Source organism: Acanthisitta chloris, unplaced genomic scaffold, assembly GCF_000695815.1.
Source record: "Acanthisitta chloris isolate BGI_N310 unplaced genomic scaffold, ASM69581v1 scaffold4548, whole genome shotgun sequence".
NCBI lineage: Eukaryota > Metazoa > Chordata > Aves > Passeriformes > Acanthisittidae > Acanthisitta > Acanthisitta chloris.
In genome coordinates, this window is record NW_008686321.1 from 1,132 (window position 1) to 21,305 (window position 20,174).

At 39.6% G+C, this 20,174-nt stretch overlaps 1 protein-coding gene across 1 annotated transcript; it reads right to left on the reverse strand.

The window, feature by feature from the left end:
• Positions 1-5,100: 5,100 nt before the first annotated feature.
• TRMT6 (tRNA methyltransferase 6 homolog (S. cerevisiae)) lies at positions 5,101-18,108 on the reverse strand. The gene is made up of 10 exons (XM_009080067.1): positions 17,985-18,108; positions 17,494-17,603; positions 14,028-14,119; positions 13,856-13,939; positions 12,530-12,654; positions 10,936-11,300; positions 10,616-10,701; positions 6,998-7,100; positions 6,827-6,913; positions 5,101-5,418 (listed from the first exon to the last, which is right to left on the reverse strand). The coding sequence occupies exons 1-10, from the start codon at positions 18,001-18,003 to the stop codon at positions 5,245-5,247; spliced, it is 1,245 nt and encodes a 414-aa protein (XP_009078315.1). The 5' UTR covers positions 18,004-18,108; the 3' UTR covers positions 5,101-5,244.
• Between the last annotated feature and the right edge of the window lie 2,066 nt (positions 18,109-20,174).

Consider the following 20,174-nt stretch of genomic DNA (forward strand, 5'->3'; position numbering starts at 1 on the left):
CAGGCCCACATCCCCCTCGCAGCCCAGTGGCGTCGTGGTGCCCCTGCAACGCGGGGCACAGCTGTGGCGTCCTGCAGCGCGGCCTCAAGCTGGGGAACACCGTCCTCGACCCGTCCACCGTCGGGGCGAAGCCCATTGGCTTTGGTTGGGGCACCTTCCTCGAGGACACGCTCTGCAGCCAGATGGAATCAAGGTGAGTCCACACCCGGTGGGGGGTTGTGCAGGGATGCCCTCGGCGCCAGGCATTGCGCGGCCCAGCCTGGCCAGGCAGCAGAGGTTCCCTGCCTCACTGTGGGGACGGGAATGATTCCTCAGTGGCTGCCAAGTTTCTTTCTGGTGGGGTGGGAGTGGGTGTAGTGCAGTGGGAGCTCGTGACCTTGCTGACAGCTTCCATCCCTCAGCCTGGCCCAGGCTGGGAAGGAGGGAGCCTTTCGGGCAAAAAAATCCCCCCTGGAGGTGACAAGAGGGGCAGTTCTGAAGCCGTTTGCTTTTCAGGCCCTGGAGGAAGGGCTGGGGCTGGGGAAGGGAAAGGCAGGATTTTCCCCAGCCGTGGGCAGGTTTATTCCTTGCCTGGAGCGGTCAGGCCTTCCCAGGCCCGTGATTCAGCAATAACAGTTTGCCCTTTTTCTTCTTTCTAGGTTTGGTTTCTGATTTACTTTCATGCATTTGTTATTTGTTCTTTTAAAGGAAGATTCTACCTGGTGCTCGTATGGGATCGGGAAGTGCTGGGGACGGGATCGGGAAGTGCTGGGACCGTGTGTGGAGTGGATCCATCACCAGTGCTTCCCCGGCCATGATCTGCAGGCACGTCCTCCAGGATCAGCTCCTCCTCCAGCAGCAGGTCTCTCGAGGTGGGTACCCGGCTTCAGTGCAGGGTGGGATAACGGGGTTGGGAAGGCGGCAGTGCACACGAGCATCCTGCTCTTGCAGCTGCTGAGAAGGTTGGTCTCCCAGGGTTGGCTGGAGGAGGTGGCACGAGTCCCTCCAACAATGCATTGGGAGGTTTGGGGCAGCTCTGAGCATGCCCAGCAGCACGGCCTGGGCACCGCGGGTGGTGGGAGAGGGTGGACAGGAACAGCCTTCTCCCACTGACCGTGGCTTTCTGGTTTCTCTCCCCAGAGTGCCAGGCCCTCATCACGTCGAGACGCCTCTGTCAGACTGCGATGTTGGGGGGTGGGGTTGGGGGTAGTGTCCTTCCACTTTGCCAGAGCAGTGTCGAGTTCGCGTGCTGAGCAATCACCTATGAATCGTTCGTCTGTTTGTACACTCTGTTTTTAGTATTGTTGTGGTTCCTGTTTGTGTTTCTTGTTTAATTACTGTTTCTAGTAAACTTTTCTTAATTTGACCCGTGGTTTTTGCCTTTTGTTGCCTCTAGTTCTCCTCTCCATCCTGCAGCAGGGGCAGGGGGAAGGAGTCAGCAGCTGCCGCGTGGTCTTGGGCATTTCAGTGAGAGCACTAAATGGGGGAACATCATTCCTAAACCATGACACTGTCAAAACTAAGGCAACTGAAAAACATTGCACTCACTGGGCTGAGTGAAATTTAGAACTTTTAGTTACAGAAACGTCTTTTGCTTTGTAATGATGAATTACTACAGAAAACATCCACAGCTTTGTTTGTAATCCGTGTTGTGTCCTTTTCCTAGCTTTTGGTCCCCTGCCTCCAGGATAATCTTTCTGTGTCCTTCCTCACCGGCTTTATTGCCGTGGGGAGGGGGTTAAGCACCCAAAGCGCACAAAAGGGGCACAAAACCTGCACCATTATCCTGATCCACTGTAAGGTTGTAGCCTCCTTCACCTTCACCTGAGCGGAAGGGGCTGCACACTGCAGGGGGCAGGTATGACACAGGAGGAGGTCACCACTAGATAATGGTGCTTTAAATATAAAAAGATTTGGCTGTACTTTGGACCAGCTCACAGAATGAGTTCTTCCCCAGCCCCGGTTTGGTCAAAAGCAGGAAACTGCACAAATCTCCACAGTGCCTGGGGCACTGGTGTTAACACCTCTCAGCCTAGCAGTCTGCCCGGGGATTGGTAAGTAGTAGGAAATAATCTGTTTTAGAAATGGACTTTTCTCTCATCTTCATGGAAAACATTTGCCAACATTATTTGCTGTGTAAAATGCTCTTTGTTTTCACAGGAAAAAGATCTGGAAAACCTGGCTGAAAATATTTATAACTTGCTGTTATGCTACTGAGATCTGAATGGCATGAATTTTAGTATTATAACCTTTCATGAGGGCAGATATTTTTAATATGCTCTTGGAAATAATTTCTGTTCGTGTTCTTTAAAAACACATTTGTGTGAGTTTGCAAAAATAAAAGCTACTGATCTTGGACCAAACTTTCTCCTTGCTTATTTGATGGGCTGGGTTATTTCAAAGCCGTATCAAGGGGATAGATTGCGTATAAAACGTTGACTTGTGGTTCATCAATGTTTTTTAGAAGTTACAAGAAGCCTATCTGTGCCTTTTCTTTGCCAGTTAGCATGAGCACAAGAGGTAAGAAGGAATGCCAATTAATTTGCTCCAAGTAACTCAGGAAATAAGCGTGCATTATTTAGTCCTGGAAATCAGTCATTAAGGAGGCAAACTGGTTGTGACACCAAAGGGATGCTGGTTAATTTGGAAAGCACGTGGAGCTTCAGAATCAAAGCATTATGTAGTGGATTGTTTTTGCCACTTACTTGGACTATGCAGTCACGCACGGAACAGGCTTTGCTAACATGTTGTTTCTGCCTCCTGCAGGCATCCAGTGGTGGGACAGGTGTTTCAGCACCATGTGTGGCACTGAGCAGGGCTGACCCTGCACAGGACAAGTTCCTTGGCAGCCAGCGAGCCGGGGCAGGGTGGATTCTGAGTAACAAATGCTGCTAAGCCTTACATGTGGGAGGGAGGTGTGGAAGGACCTGTTTGGTGATCTTGCCACACTACAAAGCAATAAAATAAATGATCCCAGAATTAGTTCCAATTACTCTAAACATCTGAGGTTCAATTTAATCGCTTACCCAAATGTGGTTTTTGCATCCCTTCTTCTCTGCCAGTGTCTTCATATTCATGTGTTTCAATTAAAACAGGAACATTACATCAAGACATGCTCTTCAACTATTACATACAGAATATGTTCCATCAGTCTGAAACATCAATAATGAATTAGTTCTTACTTCTTTACCGTTTTTCATTGGTACAAGCATTGCGGCACATTTAAAACTGGGGAACAGGATTCAGCATTGAGGCTGTCTCAACTGAGTATTTAACGCTGGTGAAATGCAGCCTGTTTGGCTTTGATCCAAGTTAACTTTTCAGGTGTTCCAATATTGTTTATTTCTCAGACTGATCTTTCCATTATATAAACATCTTTTTCTTATGTTACTATTTTTATTGTCACAGTATATATGACAAGTACAGCTTAAAACGTTTGCTGGTAGCTTCACTTTTACTAAGTTTTCACACTTTTGTAGTGTACAGATATGACAGCAGTGTACCTACCAGCTCAACAGAAGTGGCAGAGAAATAACTATGCCTGCTTTACAGGGAAGAAAACTGAAACAAAAAATTTTTTTCATTATTAGTCTCCTGCCTTACATTGACTTAATCCTTTTGTTGCTTTTCCCTGGCTTCCAGCCTCCTGTCCATTGCTCTAAGCTAGGTTATCTCAGAATTTCATCACCTACTGGATGTGGCTGCTTTCAAAGTCTCAGTTTACCTTCAGTATGCATGTGTGGGCATACAGTAAGGGAAAATTTATTTCCCTCCCCCTTTTCCCTCCTAGTTCTTCACAGAAGTTGAGAAATCCAGAATTTTTTTTAAAGCTCACTTGGAACCACACATAACACGTCTATTCTCTACATGTGATCTGCAACACCTGCACTGTATGGAAAGGTGAGAGGGGCAAAGCACATTTTTTCAGATCCAGAGGGCTGCAGGAATACAGAGGAAATGGTGAAACATACATCCTCTCCCTTTATGGATTTTTCACATTGGCAGGCAAAGGGAAGAGAAGAAATTTTCCATAAAAGTAGAAAAACAACACTGAGAAGTTTACAAAAACCAGAGGCAGATAAAAACTGTACCTGTTCCACTGGGAGAAATCTTTAACTGCCTCTTTACACAAAATATAACCTCTGTTTTGTTTTGAGCTAATGGTGTTCTAAAAGAAAATTACTCTTACCAAAATACAGAATTTTACAGCTTTATGAAGTCTGATTACTTGATCCCGAAGCTCCAGATTCTGTTCAGTCAGTCCAGAAACTGATGAGTAAGTTCAAGGATGGAAACAGAGTCCTGCTGGCCCTACAAGCACCCACATGGGCCTAATGCTCCCCACTAGAGGTGCAATGGGGTGCAGCCAGCAAAGGTGTTCTCCTAAAGCCTATGCTTGACCTTTTTATTTCCAATAAGAGGGAAAAGTAAGAAAAAGATAAATCTCATTAGCAAAAACACCCTGCAGTTTAATTGAAATGGTAAATGCAAAGTTAAAAAAATTAACAAAAAAGCTAGACATCCTGAAAGAGAAACAGTAGAATAAATATATATACATATAGCAGTTTTCAAAATAGTATTATCTTAAAAACACGTAACAACACTCGGGAAAATGACAGACAATACTAATATTTAAGCAGATGTCTCTAATATTTTAATTTAGGAACATGTATCTTCTCTTCTGTATTTATTTCAGGAAAACATGGGGTCACGTCTAGTATTAGTTTTCTCTTTTTTTTTTCCCAAAGGAACAATAAAAAAGTTACAATTTTTGCTGTTCATTCTAGTTTCTTAAATTTCTGAACACAGCCAAGTTCTGTGTGCAGAGGGGGAGCAGATCACTATGTAGATGAGAATTCACTGGGAAGATGAATTCTGGGAAAATAGACAGCTAAGTTAGATGTGTTGATTTGGACTCGACCTTTTAAAAAGCTATATCATATTCGATTTTGGCAACAAACAAACAATGCTTTTGCTGATGCTTTATCTTCTCTTCATCTCTTCTTTTTGAAGTTACTGTGATTTCAGTGTGATGTTTGCTTCCAAAGTTTTTTTTTCCCATTCAGATCATATAACCCCCCCCCAAAGGAGTGAGTCAATCCTCCCTCCCATGCTGTTCAAAGGACTGAGTCAATCCTCCCTCCCATGCTGTTCTGCTGCTTTTTCTGACAGATGTATGACAGGTCAAGAGCACAGAAAGCATACTTGTTATTTTGCTAACATTAAGACTCCTGAGATCTAAAAAACAATTTTATTCTTCAAATGTCAACAAGGAAGGTCTTGAACTCTGCATCTTTTAGATGAAGGCTCGTCCATCTTCAGTGCTTCTAAATTACTGGAATCAGATTTGCCCTGATCCAAGACAACAGTGATGCCAGAGAGAAGGTACCCTCCACCTCCACTCATTGTCAGTTTTGGATGGCTTCGATCTGGTAAGATCTTTAAAAAAAACAAAAACAAAAAACCACAACAAAAACCCAACAAGGACAACCACCCAAAAAAACACCCCACAAGAAGCATCTGTAAAAACTCGCTCTATATGTGCACATCACGTTGAGTAATTCCAGCTTCAGTATAGGATGTAATATTTTTTTCAGCCACAACAACAAACAGCCATTTGCAAAGTGTGTTTATATTTAAAGGGCAAAATATCTGCAGCTGAGAATCCAGTTATAGAAATACCTAAGAACACAGGTACTACTGATACCTAGAACACAGGCCTTGCTGATTACTTCTTCATGGCATTTCCAGCAAAAATTAAGTCAAGGTTTGCAGTACATGAAAGTCCCATTTATGTGCTCAGACGTAGTGTACTTTGCAAGAAACCACAGCTAATTAACAAAACAGCATGAAGTAATACAGTAATTTCCAGTTCTGTCACTATCACCCTTAAGCAGCTACTCTTAAGGTAAGACAGAGCAATACACCATTGCTTTCAGCAATATTACACTTTTTTGCACAGAGTTTCTCTTCAGTTATGCCTCTTCCTTGCTATGACTGCCATCTCAGGTCTAAACTGATTTACCTGTGTCCAGGAGACTGCAGTTTTCTTCCTTGTTGCACCTGGATACAGTAACTCTTGCCAGGCCTAACTCACGTGAGTATCTATGAATCATCTGATCACTCCCAATTTGGCTGCCTGATCAGTAATCATGGCCACCCTTGAATTAAGTCACCCCTAAATAATAATTCCTTATGGTCTCCAGAAGCCCTTGGATAAGGAGAAGGTCAGTAACATACACCTCTTCAGAGATGGTGGGCCATTTCTCAGACACATTCCTGCAAGCAGCAACTCATTTTCTTGCAAACATCTTGCTCAAAGAAAGTCAGTCAAACTGACATTTCTCCTTTCGTATTCACTGTTGAGTTCCCAGACCAGAAACTTCTTATTACTTGAAGTTCCAGGAAATGTGTTATTTGACGATGACGACTTTGTAAGTCACCACTATTATTAGCATTACATATTTTTTTCAGCTGTCAAACCCACTGGAAATGAGTAAACACTTGTATATTTTGCTACATCTCTCTTACAAGACAATGGATTGTCCCTGACTTTAGGCTAGCTACACTAAAGCAGAACATTTATTAAACCTGTCACTTTGCTACTACAAGTATTTCAGCAAACGTTTAAGTGAAATGTTTTGTAAGAAGAAAATTAAGTATTTCCATTTGAAATTTTAACAATGAAGCATTAAAACTCTTGAGAATACCCCCCCACTCTTGGTTAGCTAAAACAAATGCATGAGCTTGTACATGGTTTCATTCAGTCCAAACCCCCATATTTTCAGGGAGTGCTCTGTTCCCCAGCATTCACATGGTTTTGACAGCCACTTAGTGTAATCCTTACCTGGTAGTTTCGTAGCCAGGTTTCAGACAGCTTTAGGTTAACTACACCACCTCTTTCTCTCAGCTTTGTGTAACATTCTAACAATGGCTTAAAAAAACCAAAACAGTAGGTTATACAGCAGAGTAATATCAAACTTGAACTGTAACAGCTAAAGTAACATACTTCATTTACCTCTTTGTACTGGCAGTAGACAACAAAAGGCCTTGAAGGAGCAACAAATTCCAATAAAGAAAGTAATAAGGGTGTGGGATGAAACTTGCTGGCTACAATTAAGCTGCAAAAGAAGTTCCATGCACATTAGTTTTCTGCTTACAAAACCTATTCATTAAGTGATATTTTCTTGTACTTAGCATAGCAATCAATTATAGCTTAAAAGTTGCTCATCAGCTTGTTTTCATGTCTCTAACTACTCCCCAAATATAAAAACAAATCATTATTTCCTACTTGCATAATTAAGAGGATAAAACACTTGTTCCCTAAAATGCAGAATATTAAATTATTTGCAAAAGGACTTATTCCACCTGTGTTGAACTCCACAGTAATTCTTACAACCCAAGAATTTGCATGCTGCTTTCTTTGTCCCAAGACTGTTTTCCAAATACAATTTAAAATTCGTGGTTGCCAATTGTTGCTTAGAATCAGTCATGATTCTTTAGACTGGGTAGTCTTCATTAAATACACTTTTAGATAAAAATAATATTTGAAGAAAACAATCCCCGAATGGGCATGACTAAAAATATTTTAAAAAAGAAATCATGTACTTGCCAACTTAAAAGCTTCATATTTTATTCTCCATCCTCCTTTTAATATTATAGATCTACAGATGGCTGAGATGCTCTACAGCTAACTCCAGTTTTAATTTAAAAAAAAACTCCACTGCTAAACTAGATTGCAAGAAATGGTTGAATTAATTAGTTAATAACTTGTGCCTGTGCAGAAAGAATGCACTAATTAAACTACTTCTCTAGTATATGGATACTACATGAGATGACCCATTAACTAACACTTGTTCTCCAGAGGAATGTATAGCACAGGATGCACCGTTTTGTCTACAAAAAGGAGGTAAAAATGGTTGTTCAGTTTTCTAAATATAATAAAGAGGTGAGGCAATTCTTTTACAGCTGTTTTGATTTTGTTTTTTTCACCAGCCACGTCCTTGTGAGCCATTTACTTTAAATCCAAACCTCAAAAAAATTGTGCTCAGCAGTTAACCAAACAGGCCGTAAAGAAAATACTCCATACTGTGCCTCTGAAGGCTTGGAGTGCTGCTCTGACACTGCCACGAGCTCTGCCAGACAACAGGAAGATGAGTGAGAGATGAGAGACTGAAAAATCAAATTCTGTTCTTTCATATGGCAGCACATATTGCTGTCAGCAGGTAGTCTGGCCAGTCTCAAAATTAATGTATTGGGTGAGGGGAGGAGCAGAAGGAGGTAGAGGAAGGGCAGGGATGGGTAGAGGGAGGGGAGTGGCCTCATTCTGAACACATGGAGTCTCTATAAACCAATTTCCACTCTCACAATATCACAATCTTTATTATAAAGTCTTCTTTAAAAAATACCAAATACCCAATGGGTATCTTCCTTCCCCCCTCCTGCAATGAGCTATGTCAGACTTCAGCTCTCATAAATGGAATGGAACAAATACATCTAGTACAAGCCATGTTTTACCACATAGCAGCACAGAAGATAGTAACTTTATTCAAGTGATATCTTCTATATTAAGTAGTAAATCCTGTTAAATTCAGGATCTCAAGAATTAATCCTCCTGAAGTTGGTGCCCATCTTTACCTAGTGACCAGTTTTTCTTCAGTGTGCCACTAAATCTCCCCACCTCCAACATAGCTTTTTACCTATCCTTTCCCTGCTTCCCACCTGCAAAACCAAATAAACCCCTTACTTTCCCTGCCTGCTTCTACTCTGGTACCAAGTCCTTAGTTTGATGCATTTCTTTATTCCATGCCAAATTTTATAGTACCCTGTGGTTCTTCATGTAAAGGAAGGTTGTAGTAAAAGGCAGATGACTAAAGAAAGATGATCATGACTGAGCCATCTGGGTTAGTGCCCTCAGGCACCATAAACTTCTCTTTCCCCCATCAATCTGAAGGCTTCCTGAAGCACATCACTCATCCCTTCAGGTATGTAATCTGTCACAACTTTCATGCATTACAAAGGACAAAAAAAGTATAAAAGTGATTGAAAACAAACAGACAAATATTAAATAGGCTTCCTTGAACTCAATCAACAACTGAAAATACTATTTTACACTACAGGAAATATCAAGTCAAATATTAGTTTTCACCTTGCCAGACAGCCATTAATTATGGAGTAGGGACAGCAGGAAAACCAGACCAAAACACTACTACTACTTAAGCAGCTTAATGGTCACATCCACAGGCAGTGGTGCTGCTCTGCTGCCAAACAGATGTACAGTGCTTTTTACAAACCTCCTTCACCACTGTATTGCTTCAGAGAACACAGAATGACCAGTCTCTGCATCCTGACAGACAAGGTTACTTCTACCACTTTAATATGCTACATGAGATATACTAAAATATGAATGACCACAAGTTCCAATAATAAAATTTCATATCACTTCATAATAATAAAACCAAAAATTATACAAAGGCATTTAAACATAACCAATAAATGTGCACTAAAATTTATCCAAACAAGCCAGCTTTATTCCCAGTGAAACAATATTCTTTGGAGGAGAAAATTAGTATGTTATTAAATAAACTAAATTAATGTTACTTGCTTAACTTGAATCACTTCAGCATTCACAACAACCAGGGCCAGAATTTCTAAGAATATACTTATAATAAATTTAAAACACATATGATATTAAATCTTTATGTTAAATTGTTCCTTGGGAATAACTGATCCTTGCCAAAGCAGGTCAAATGAAGTTATGTGGGTTTTTTCCTGTGTAAAAAGAAACAAGTTTCTAAAACCAAACCAACCAATCAAACCCCCAAAATAACAAACTTAGTTCCACTTTAATGAACTTAAAACTTCAGGCCCTACTTTGCCAATTAGAATCCTGTGACTTTTTGGCAGTCATTTTTTATTAGATTATACATGGATTCTGTTTTTCTTTGGATCAATTTTCATTTTCACTTTAATATTTACTCATAATCAGTTGACTTTTAGATCATGAAATTTCAAGCCATTTAAATAACAGAAGAAAAATCTCAACCAGATCAGAAGCAAAGAAGACTCGAGACCCACTTGGTTTGGCTGCTTGCTGTAAATATTAAAAAAGAGTATTTTTAAAACAAATCTTTATTTGTTTCAAGGGAAACAATGTTCTATAGATGCTTTCAAACAGAAGAGCATTTTGACTGCTGTCCTGGTTCTGGCCAGGGCAGACTTAATTTTCTGCAGCAGCCAGGAGAGGCATGGCCAAGACCCCAAGGTTATTTCCCCCCTCATGCCATGTGCAGAGTGGGCAGTGGGGCTGGAAGGGATGATTTTTCTGGTTGGCTGTGGTGTGTGGTGGGACAGCACTGGGACCCATGTGGTGAGCAATCGCATGTGAATTGTTTGCCTGTCTCGTACGGCTCTTATAAGTATTGTTGTGGTTACTATTAGTTTTCTTATTTCAATGCTGTTTCTAGTAAATAGTCCTTACCTAAAGCTTTACCTTTTTGTGCCTCCAATTCTCTGCTCCACCCCACACTCTCCACAGAGGAGAGTGAGTGAGCAGAGCACGTGGTCTGGGCTATTTCACTGGGAACACTAAATTGGGGGACATCATTCTTAAACTGACAAATACAAACAAACTCACCCATCAGCATTCTTCTCTCTCAACAAAGCAGCAGTTTCTATTAGCTTTTTTCTTCTCTCCCATTGTTTTATTTGCTTTTCCTGAACCTTTGAACAACAAAACAAAAGGTTTGCACTTTAACTGGTAATTATGTATCAGATCACTATTGCATGGACTGAATCTTCACTTTTTGCAACTCAGAGGACTTAATGTAAGACAAAAAGACAACTTCCAGAGTTCCATTTTAACACCTGAATAAGCTGTATTTCAGCATGTCTGATTCAGACATCAGAACTTCATAGACATTGTAAAACTTGAATAGCCACAATAAATATTCTTACATTTTCTTTATTTTTTTTTTCTTTGTTCTCTTTAAATTCTACATCTTCAGCATTAATGTCCATTGTTTCTTGCTCTTCTGTTTGGTTGATCTCCATAGCTGCTTCAGTAGTAGGTTCCTCTTCTGTTTCCTGTAGGGAAGTCTGTTTCTCATCAGTCAATCCATTGCTTTCTTCTTCCACAAGTGCGTTATCTTCAGGGTCTGAAGGCAGAGTCTCTGTAGAAAATGTCCCAGAGAGGAGACTATGCACTTTGCTGAGAGGAAATTCATGAAGATTATCAAAAAAAGGTTTTGGAAATCCAAAACAACTGGTAGCAGCTCTAACAGGTCCTCCTCCTGGATACATCTGAATAATGGATCCATAGCCTGTGAGAGCAAAAGAATCAAAACACACAGAAAAGCCAGAATTGTTAAACTGCCTTAATTTTCAACATTCCTAAAATGCTTAAATGAAGTGTTCTTTTAAGAACAGGGAAGTAAATTGCCTGCTCTTAATCTGACCATCAAATTTAACAAACTGCTGAAGTATGCCTCAAGTCAGAAAATCTTTATTGAAAGGGCAATGGTTACTGCAAATCAAAAGGACAAGACAACTCAGAGAATATTGGTGTATTAAACACATATTTAGGGTTAACTAGGAACATATAAATAGTGACAAATTGTTAGAAAAGTGAATTTAATTAATATTTAAAAGACAAAGTTTTGTCACTTATTTACGGAATTGTTTTGATAAAAAACAAAAGCTAATTTAAACAGCATTAATAGGCAAAGAGTTTCTTCAACTTACAGGCTCTATAGGAAGAGCTCTCAGATGTCTAAACATACTAAAAAGAACTTTACAATAGTTATGCTGAAATTGTATCCGAATGACTTCAAAAAGTATCCCTATGGATGAAAGTTGCTGAAAACAAACCAATTTGTAGTACAACTGCCTGTGTGCTTCTCAGACAACAGACAGTCTGTGTGCACAACATCACATCATGCTTCCTACTTCTCTAGGCTTCTGGAATGGAACTGTCACCTTTGTCTAGTGTCTTTGAATGATGAAACTAATTAACTGAGTTTGAAAGACACATCCAACTTCTCCTAGAATATGCTCAAGAAAATGTCACATACTTTGAGAACATATGTTTTGCAGAATACACGTTGCATCTCTGACACAGCAGACGAGGAATGACATTTTCAGTGCTGCAGGCTGTCTGAATTCTGGTGTTACTATTCCTGTGTCCTGCCATTCACTTTCCTGAACTTCCAGGTGTCTGGGAAGAATGTGTATACAAGTTCCTTACAGCTTTTTCTGCCCACAATGTCATTCCAAAGATAGGAACTAAACAGATCTAAGTACAGGGATATCAACATTAAATTTTTTTGTATTTTAAATACTGGAAAATAAATCCAACCGAAATATGCAAAATGCAACTTTCTTCAATGGAAAAACAAGTATCTCTTTGAATATTGGAGAAAGCAAAACTAGATTTTAAAAACTGAGAAAGATTTTTTTCAAGTACTGCCTTTTAAAAGTATCACAGAGATGTGTATTTGAGTTTCAGGCAAGCCCTCAGTCTGCACATTACTAAAGCTACAGTGTGACTTACCCCCCATTCGCTCCATCACTGCACCCAGCACAAGGCCAGCACATGTTTCCACCACAATCATCTTGTTGCCAGCATGGATGTTTCCTAATGTCAGCATCTGAGCTAGGGTGTCATACCGTAAGTGGCTAGAAGACAGAGGGGTATAAGAAATAACAAAGTCATTTTCTTAGAGCTAGAAATACTGCCTGTTAGCTCAGAAGCCTGTAAAAAAATGGTTGGATTACAGGCAGATTTTCACAAACAGCATCAGTGATCTTCGGAGTCACCATGCAGAAACTTGTGATTAACCATCTGCCAATAAAGAAGAACTAGAACTGGAGCCAACAAGAAATTAGTAAGGAATAGCATAAGTAGGATTATGAAGTGGGGGGCACATATCAAAGTTGCCATCTCGTGCTGTGTCAGACAAAGTATTTTTTAAACTTATTTTGGTCTCTTGACGTGTCAGTTTTGTAAATGGTACGAATGTACTTCCTGATCCAATAACGTATCCCTTGTGATTTTTACCTGTTTTCCTGCAATCATGTCAGTTTTGTAAATGGTATGAATGTACTTCCTGATCCAATAATGTATCCCTGTGATTTTTACCTGTTTTCCTGCAATCCAGGACCAAACCTAACACTGCTGACTGCAGTGTGTGCACTGATGAGACTCAGTGATAGCTAAGGAAATTACAACTAATATAAATAAAAAAATAAAGCCAAGTGACAGAGATGGTAGAAGAAGGAAAAAGGTCTGAAAAGCCTTAAATAACATATATTGGAGGATTTTACATCTCAGCATCTTAGATCTATCAGTACTACATTAAAAACAAGGCATCAGTCCATCTTAAACAACATCTCAGAGAATGGACCGTTTAGTTTAGGTAAATGAAAATCAGAGTTAGGATCTTGGCCATCATCGCTCCCTCTGACTCCCCCACGTTTAACCACATGTTTTTAAATTCTGGAGAATTCTGACTGCAGATTTTAAATCCTTAACACATTAAAGACAAAAATTCCTGCTTCTGGCAAGCGGCTTGTTATTTTGATTACTGAGCCACCAACCAAAACCAGGCAAAAGAGCCCTCTGAAAATGCCAAGAACCTCTCCTACACAGGTAATTAGAAAGGTGGTGGTAGGGAAATGGTAAAGCTGACACTGCATGCAAAAGAGTTTTCCTATTTACTGCAATAGCGTGTCGATTAATTTTCTGTATTACATTATTTCTCATTAATTATCACAGGATAAAGATAAAAGAAACCAAAAGGAGAAGAAAGGTACACTCTGGTATACAGGTGTTTAAAGTATTGCTCTGTTATAATTTGAAAAAGAAACAAAAACTTACTTAATTTTTCCAGGTTCCCTTGCATAATACATTGTTGAAAGAATGCGAGTGGATGGTTTCACAATTGTAATAACTGCCTCATATCTGTAAGAAACACACAGTAACAGTCTTATTTTAATCTCAACAACTTGGAGAATTATTAAGCATTTTTCATGTTCTAAAATTCACTTACTTTTTTTTCTTCTTCTTTATGTATTTATCTTGAGCAAATTCTGTTTTGTCTCTGAATGTCGTACTGTTCTCTATTAACTGTTGAACTATTTCCTTGGAAGACACAATTCATTTTTATTATAACTAGTATTTGTTTCTCATTCATTTCATATATAGTTTTGTTTTAAACAGACATTGAAAATATTTTATTCCAGTTGAGGCATTACCTTCTACTGACATCAATGGCAAAGTAAATTTCTGTTAATCAACATGACAAGTGGGGCACTACACTGACTATGGGTACGAATTTAATCACAGAGTTTTATCTCTAGGGGTTCTTCAGCTACATAATACCAGCATAAAAAGGCTAAAACTGAAAAGGCTTATCCTGAAAATGGTGTATTTTGTGGAGAAGGAGTCTGGTAGGTGCCAGAACTAACTCATGAGAGAGGGCAGACTTGTATGGCCAGAAATGAAGAAAAGTGGGATTGTTCCTTTCAGAATCAGCAAGTCATTATTTCAACCCTTACTGCGAAGTCTGAGTACCTAAATATTCTGACTGTGAACAAGACTACCCTGCTTTCTCTAAGGGATTAGTTACCTTTAATTATCCTGTATTTAGAATGAGCTATACTTATGTTTATTGTCAGTGATTACGAACAATTGATGTATTTCGTCAGTCTAACATTCCCCATAGTAACTGGATTGCACGGCAGTACCCTAAACCCTGTGTGAAGCTACGCAGGCAAGGAACCTGATGTCATACATAATATTTAGTTTAATCCAACTCCCTTTTTGGGTCTCTTGGTCTGATTTCAGCACCTCCATCTCTGAGAGTATCCTTTTCCCCCATCTTTTGCTAGTTCTTCCCCTCTACTCTGGCTAATCATTGGACATCTCCCTTACCCCATTGAATTTTTGTCAGCTAGGCAAGCTCTTTAGCATTTACTATTTCCAACAATACTTCCCCTGACTTTTTCCTTCTCCAGCTCCCAGATTTTCCCAGAATTCCAGTTCTGGTTTCCTGGTCTCCTTGTTCTAATCTCCACCCTTTGCCAATCCAACTCTTCCTCATACTTTCAGATTCCAGCTAGAGGTATCACTAAGACCTCCAACAAAACCAAACCAAAAAAGCTTTCATTGCTCAGGGTTTGTTTCCATGCCTGCAACACACTAACAGATGCTGCAGAGTGCTATTTTGGTTGCTGTGATCAAAGCAGTTTAACTGCTAAAATTGTAGGTTTCTATGGAACATATAGAACAGCAATAGTATAACCTGGCCTCACAGGAACTGGGGGCAGGGTGGGAGGGGAGGAATGACAAAATGATTTTCAATTTGGTCACTGCGTCTCTCATTGTGCTTTAAGAACCTGCTCAAAAACTACAGTGGTGCAAGTACTTCTCACTTGTTGCTTTTCAGGCCATTATTCCTTCAGACACTTAACACGTATTATCAACGATGTGCAAGAGCCTATCTTTCTCTTTTGCTTTATTCTTGGAAAAACAATTGAGTGTAGCATCTGGGTTGATTATATTGTTTTGGAGGGACTTTTTTGTTCCAGTTAAATTTCCAGTGAGGAACATGGGGAGTATTTCTCTAGGGTAAGCAAAAGCCAGAAGGAAGCTGCAGCACTATGCAATGCCCTTGGAGAACATGCCACTTCACATCTTCATCTTAGCACCAATCCCTCAGGAACTGAGAGAGATTTGTGAAGTAATAGGAAATTAAGCCCCATTAACACTTGTGCTGGTTTTGGCCAGGTAGAGTAAATTTTCTTCACAGTGGCTATTATGGGGTTGTGTTTAGGATTTGTGCTGAACACAGAGTTAATAATACAGAGATGTTTTGTTGTTGCTGAGCAGAGCTTACACAGAGCCAAGGCCTTTTCTGGTTTTTGTACTGCTGTGCTGGTGTGGAAGTTGGGGGTGCATGGGAGACTGGGAGGAGACACAGCTGGGACAGGTGACCCAAACTGACCAAAGGGATATTCCATACCATATGACATCAAGCTCAGTATATAAAGCAGGAGGAAAGAGGGGATGTTTGGAGTCATGATGTTTGTCTTCCCAAGTAACTTTTATGTGTGATGGGCTCTGCTCTCCTGGAGGTGGCTGAACATCTCCTGCCCACGGGAAGCAGTGAGAATTCCTTGGTTTGCTTTGCTTTCATGTGCAGCTTTTGCTTTCCTTATTAAATTGTCTTTACCTCAACCTATGAGTTTTCTAGCTTTTACCCTCCTGATCCTCTCCCTCATCCCACTGCAGGGGGAGTGAGCAAGTAGCTGTGTGGGGCTTGGCTGCTGCCAGGGTTAAAGCAAGTAAATAAGAAATAACAATCATCTCTAAATTGAGCATGCAAAGACATGTCATTCACAAACAGGAGTTCAGATTTTACCAGACATTTATGGAGAAATATTATCTATTGCTGCTAATATAACCTAAAATGAATATTCAGCTACCGTTCAGAAACCAGAGTTAATGAAGTAGGATATTTTGATAATCTGAAATAAAAGGATTGTAGATGTCTGGCACAGACGCGTTGAGGACATACAGAAAAGTCACAGTGACCTTCTGCCATGGACAATGAGAACAAATAGAAAACATCAAAGCTATCAAACTGATTAGTACATTCTCCTCCAAGAGAGAACACAGCTAGCAGCACAACCATGGAAACAGAAGAAATACCATTCTAAACTCCATCCATAATTAAGCTGGCAAAAGCAGAACAGCTGCTCCAAAGAGCAGTAGCAAACAGCAAGATGCAAGGAGGAGATGCACTTGATGTAAGCATGAGCAATTTCTTATTATTACTAGAAAGGGTAAACCAAAGATGAGAGAGAATTTTGCTTGACAACATGTGCAGAACAGAACTGGCTGCAATGCTTCATCCACATTTCAGATGGCCTCACTTGCTCTGTGACAAGGTGCAGGATGAAATATCAATCCCTTTTTTAACAGAACTGATCTCTTGAGAATATTCTGAGCTTTCGACATGCAGATAAAGCACAAGCATCACATGTGTTTGGTGGGTACTGCCTACAGGCACACTGATGGTACAAAGTGTTATTAATTCTTTGTAGTCCATCCATAATCCTTTCCTGCACCTTTGATAGTTTCATTATTGCACAATTTTAGTATGTCTGTAATACAGAAATACTGTTTTGAATCTCAAACAAAACTCAATGGTGATTATGCAAGCTCTGCTTTTTTTTTATCTGTCATGACTTCTGTTGCTATAAAAATTTCCTATCTCTTATGACTTCTGTTGCTATAAAAATTTCCTCTCCATTGACAAAGGCACCAACCTTACAAGAAGTTTTCTCTGAAAATAGCTTTAGCATTTTTGGACAACCAAAAAACACAACTTGACCAGAAGAACAAAGAAAAAGCATTGAAACCTATGCACAGGTAAGAAGAGTAGCCTACTTCATAAACTAAAATATAATCATCAAGGCAGCACAGAAATGATACCAAAACCTTAATTTTACCTGTCCTTTAATACCCTTGTCCTTCAAAGCCTTTATGTCATCATGAGTCAGTTTTTGAGACTTCCCATCGTCAACTATGTTACGATTATCTGTACCTGCTTCTTTTGTTTCTAAAGGAAAAGGATATAGACTTGTAAAATCTAGCTCTAAATAAGTCGGAGAAACACATGATTTTAGTTTCACAGAAAGATTTCTTGTGATTAAACCCACATGCTTCATGGCCTTGCAAAGTACACCCTACACAATGAAATGTAACACGTAAAATAAACCTCAACATATTCACACAAACTGAGGTTTAAATTTTCTCCTATATTAAAAAGCTTATTTGTTACAGCACCAATGAAACAACAGATCAAGACAAAACTGTGCACTTCTATGCAACATTAAGTTAACAAAGGATTAATAGAAAGCTTTTCTGTTATATTTAGTATTATCAAAGAAACAAATTGATTGGAACTAGCTTTTTCAAACACCAGTCAATCCTCTGGTACCTGTGGTAGTCTCTTCCATCTCTTGCTTTGGCTGGAGGTTTCCACCACTGGTGACTTCAAATGTAGTCCCATAAACATGTCCAATGGCATTATCCAGATAGAACCACTGCTTCTCAAAAATAATTTTTCTGAAATAACAGAAAAATTAATGATACTACAAAGCATAATTTTTACTATATCTGAAACCCACAGTAGTTGAACTTAAACTGTAGCTTCATGTATGAGATTTTAATCTAAATCCTTGAAAACCAGGACAAGGATAAAAAGTGAAATTAACCACAAAACTGAAGCTGATTAGGAAAAGAACAAACAACTTCAATTGAGTATACAGTAAAAAAAATTTTTTTTTCAGTTCAAAAGAATTTCAAAATAACAGATAAAACAAGGCTATAGCACTTGAATTATAAGAAAGTCAGGGCAAGGAATCAAACTAATCAAAAGTATATTCAGTCTAGGATGGGTTGTGCAAATTAATGTACAAAGACAAGCATGAAACTGTATTTTGCAGAGCTCCTTTGAAATAACATTTGCCAAAAGACTATGAAGAAAACACACAGAAGAGAGTGTCTTGTACTCCTAGAAATGTTTTATAAAAAACCCTTTTCTTTTCCCTTTCATTTTGATTGCACTAAGGTAGGTTTGCATTTTTCCTTCTTCACACAAAACACGATCCACAAAGCCTTTAAATTTCAGGCTGAGCTCCAAAGGCTTCCTTGCTAACCAGAGAAATACCAGTCTTGTCAAATGCAACAGGTATATATGCCACACTCACAGTCACATCAAAACTTGCCAATATGAGCTCTCATCATGGTAATTATACTCATCACTAATTTTGAAGCTAAGCAAAAAGGTTCTTTGTTATTTCTGGTTTTCTACTGACTAAAGTATGCAACTTACACATATATTTTACATTGATCCAGAATTTAAATAAAGCACAATAATAAAGTTCTGTGAGAGACATTACTAAATCCTCTTCACAAAAAATTTATGCCATTATACTTGCCCACATAGTCTATTAATCCCTGTCAATCCAATTTTAAGACTAATAATTGTTACAAAAGACTTAAAATGACTGAAAATAATTTATATAGCTAAAAATTGCGTGCATGTAATCAAATTTCATTTTGATGACCATTCTAAACAGAATATCCAACCACAGCTATTGTCACATGTTCTTGGAGTGTCCTCATCATTGTAAGAGTCTAGAAAAAGAAAATTAATGCAAAAGGAATTTAATTGCTTGTAATAATATTTACTCTGCCAAGGGATGTTTCGGATATGGATATTAGGAAGAGATTTTTTATGGACAGTAGTCAGGCACTGGAATGGGCTGCCCAGGGAGGTGGTGGATTCACCATCCCTGGAGGTTTTCAAGACGAGACTGGATGTGGCACTTAGTGCCATGGTCTAGTAACCACAGTAAGGTTGGACTTGATCTTTGAGGTCTTTTCCAACCTGGCTGGTTCTATGACCCTATGATTCTTTTACTTTTTTATTCCTTCTTTTATGATAGGGATTTTAAGCAAAAAACTGATGAGAGAACAAGATTTTGGCAGTGCTCTGCATGCTAACAGAGTAGTTACCTGATTTTGGTGCCAGATTCTACTGGTGAACATAAGCTTGTCAATAACCAGTACTCCTGAATTCCTAAGTCTGAGGTATGCCACTGTCATTCAAGCATAGTACCTTAAAATCTCCATGCTACTGAAATCAGATGTCTGGCCACATTACCCAGTATTGACTTCTACACATTGGTCTACAAAATTGCCTCCTGCAATGGGAAGATCTTCAGGCTCTGCACACTGATCACAGCACTTACTGCTGGGGTACAGGCCAGTTAGCCTAGGAAAAAGAAACGGGAGACTTTTCATAGCATCCACTCCAAAGCAGTCACCATCCAGAGCTGAGCGCCAGCATCTTCCTACAGACCGATGAGCACGCTGAAGCCAATTAACAATCCCTATTAACAAGGCAATGCGTTCCGCGTGCCACAGCGAGGGAAGTGCGGTGATGATGCTCTCTGCCGCACCTTTTCTCCTGTTCAGTCGGCACCAGTTATGACCACGACAAAACCACCTTAAATCTCTTTCAAATCCCTACGAGGAACGCAGCCGAGAGATCTTCCGGGGTGTTTTTCGCAGCAGGAACGGAGACAGATGAAATCTTTCCAGGCACCTGTCACACTGACCG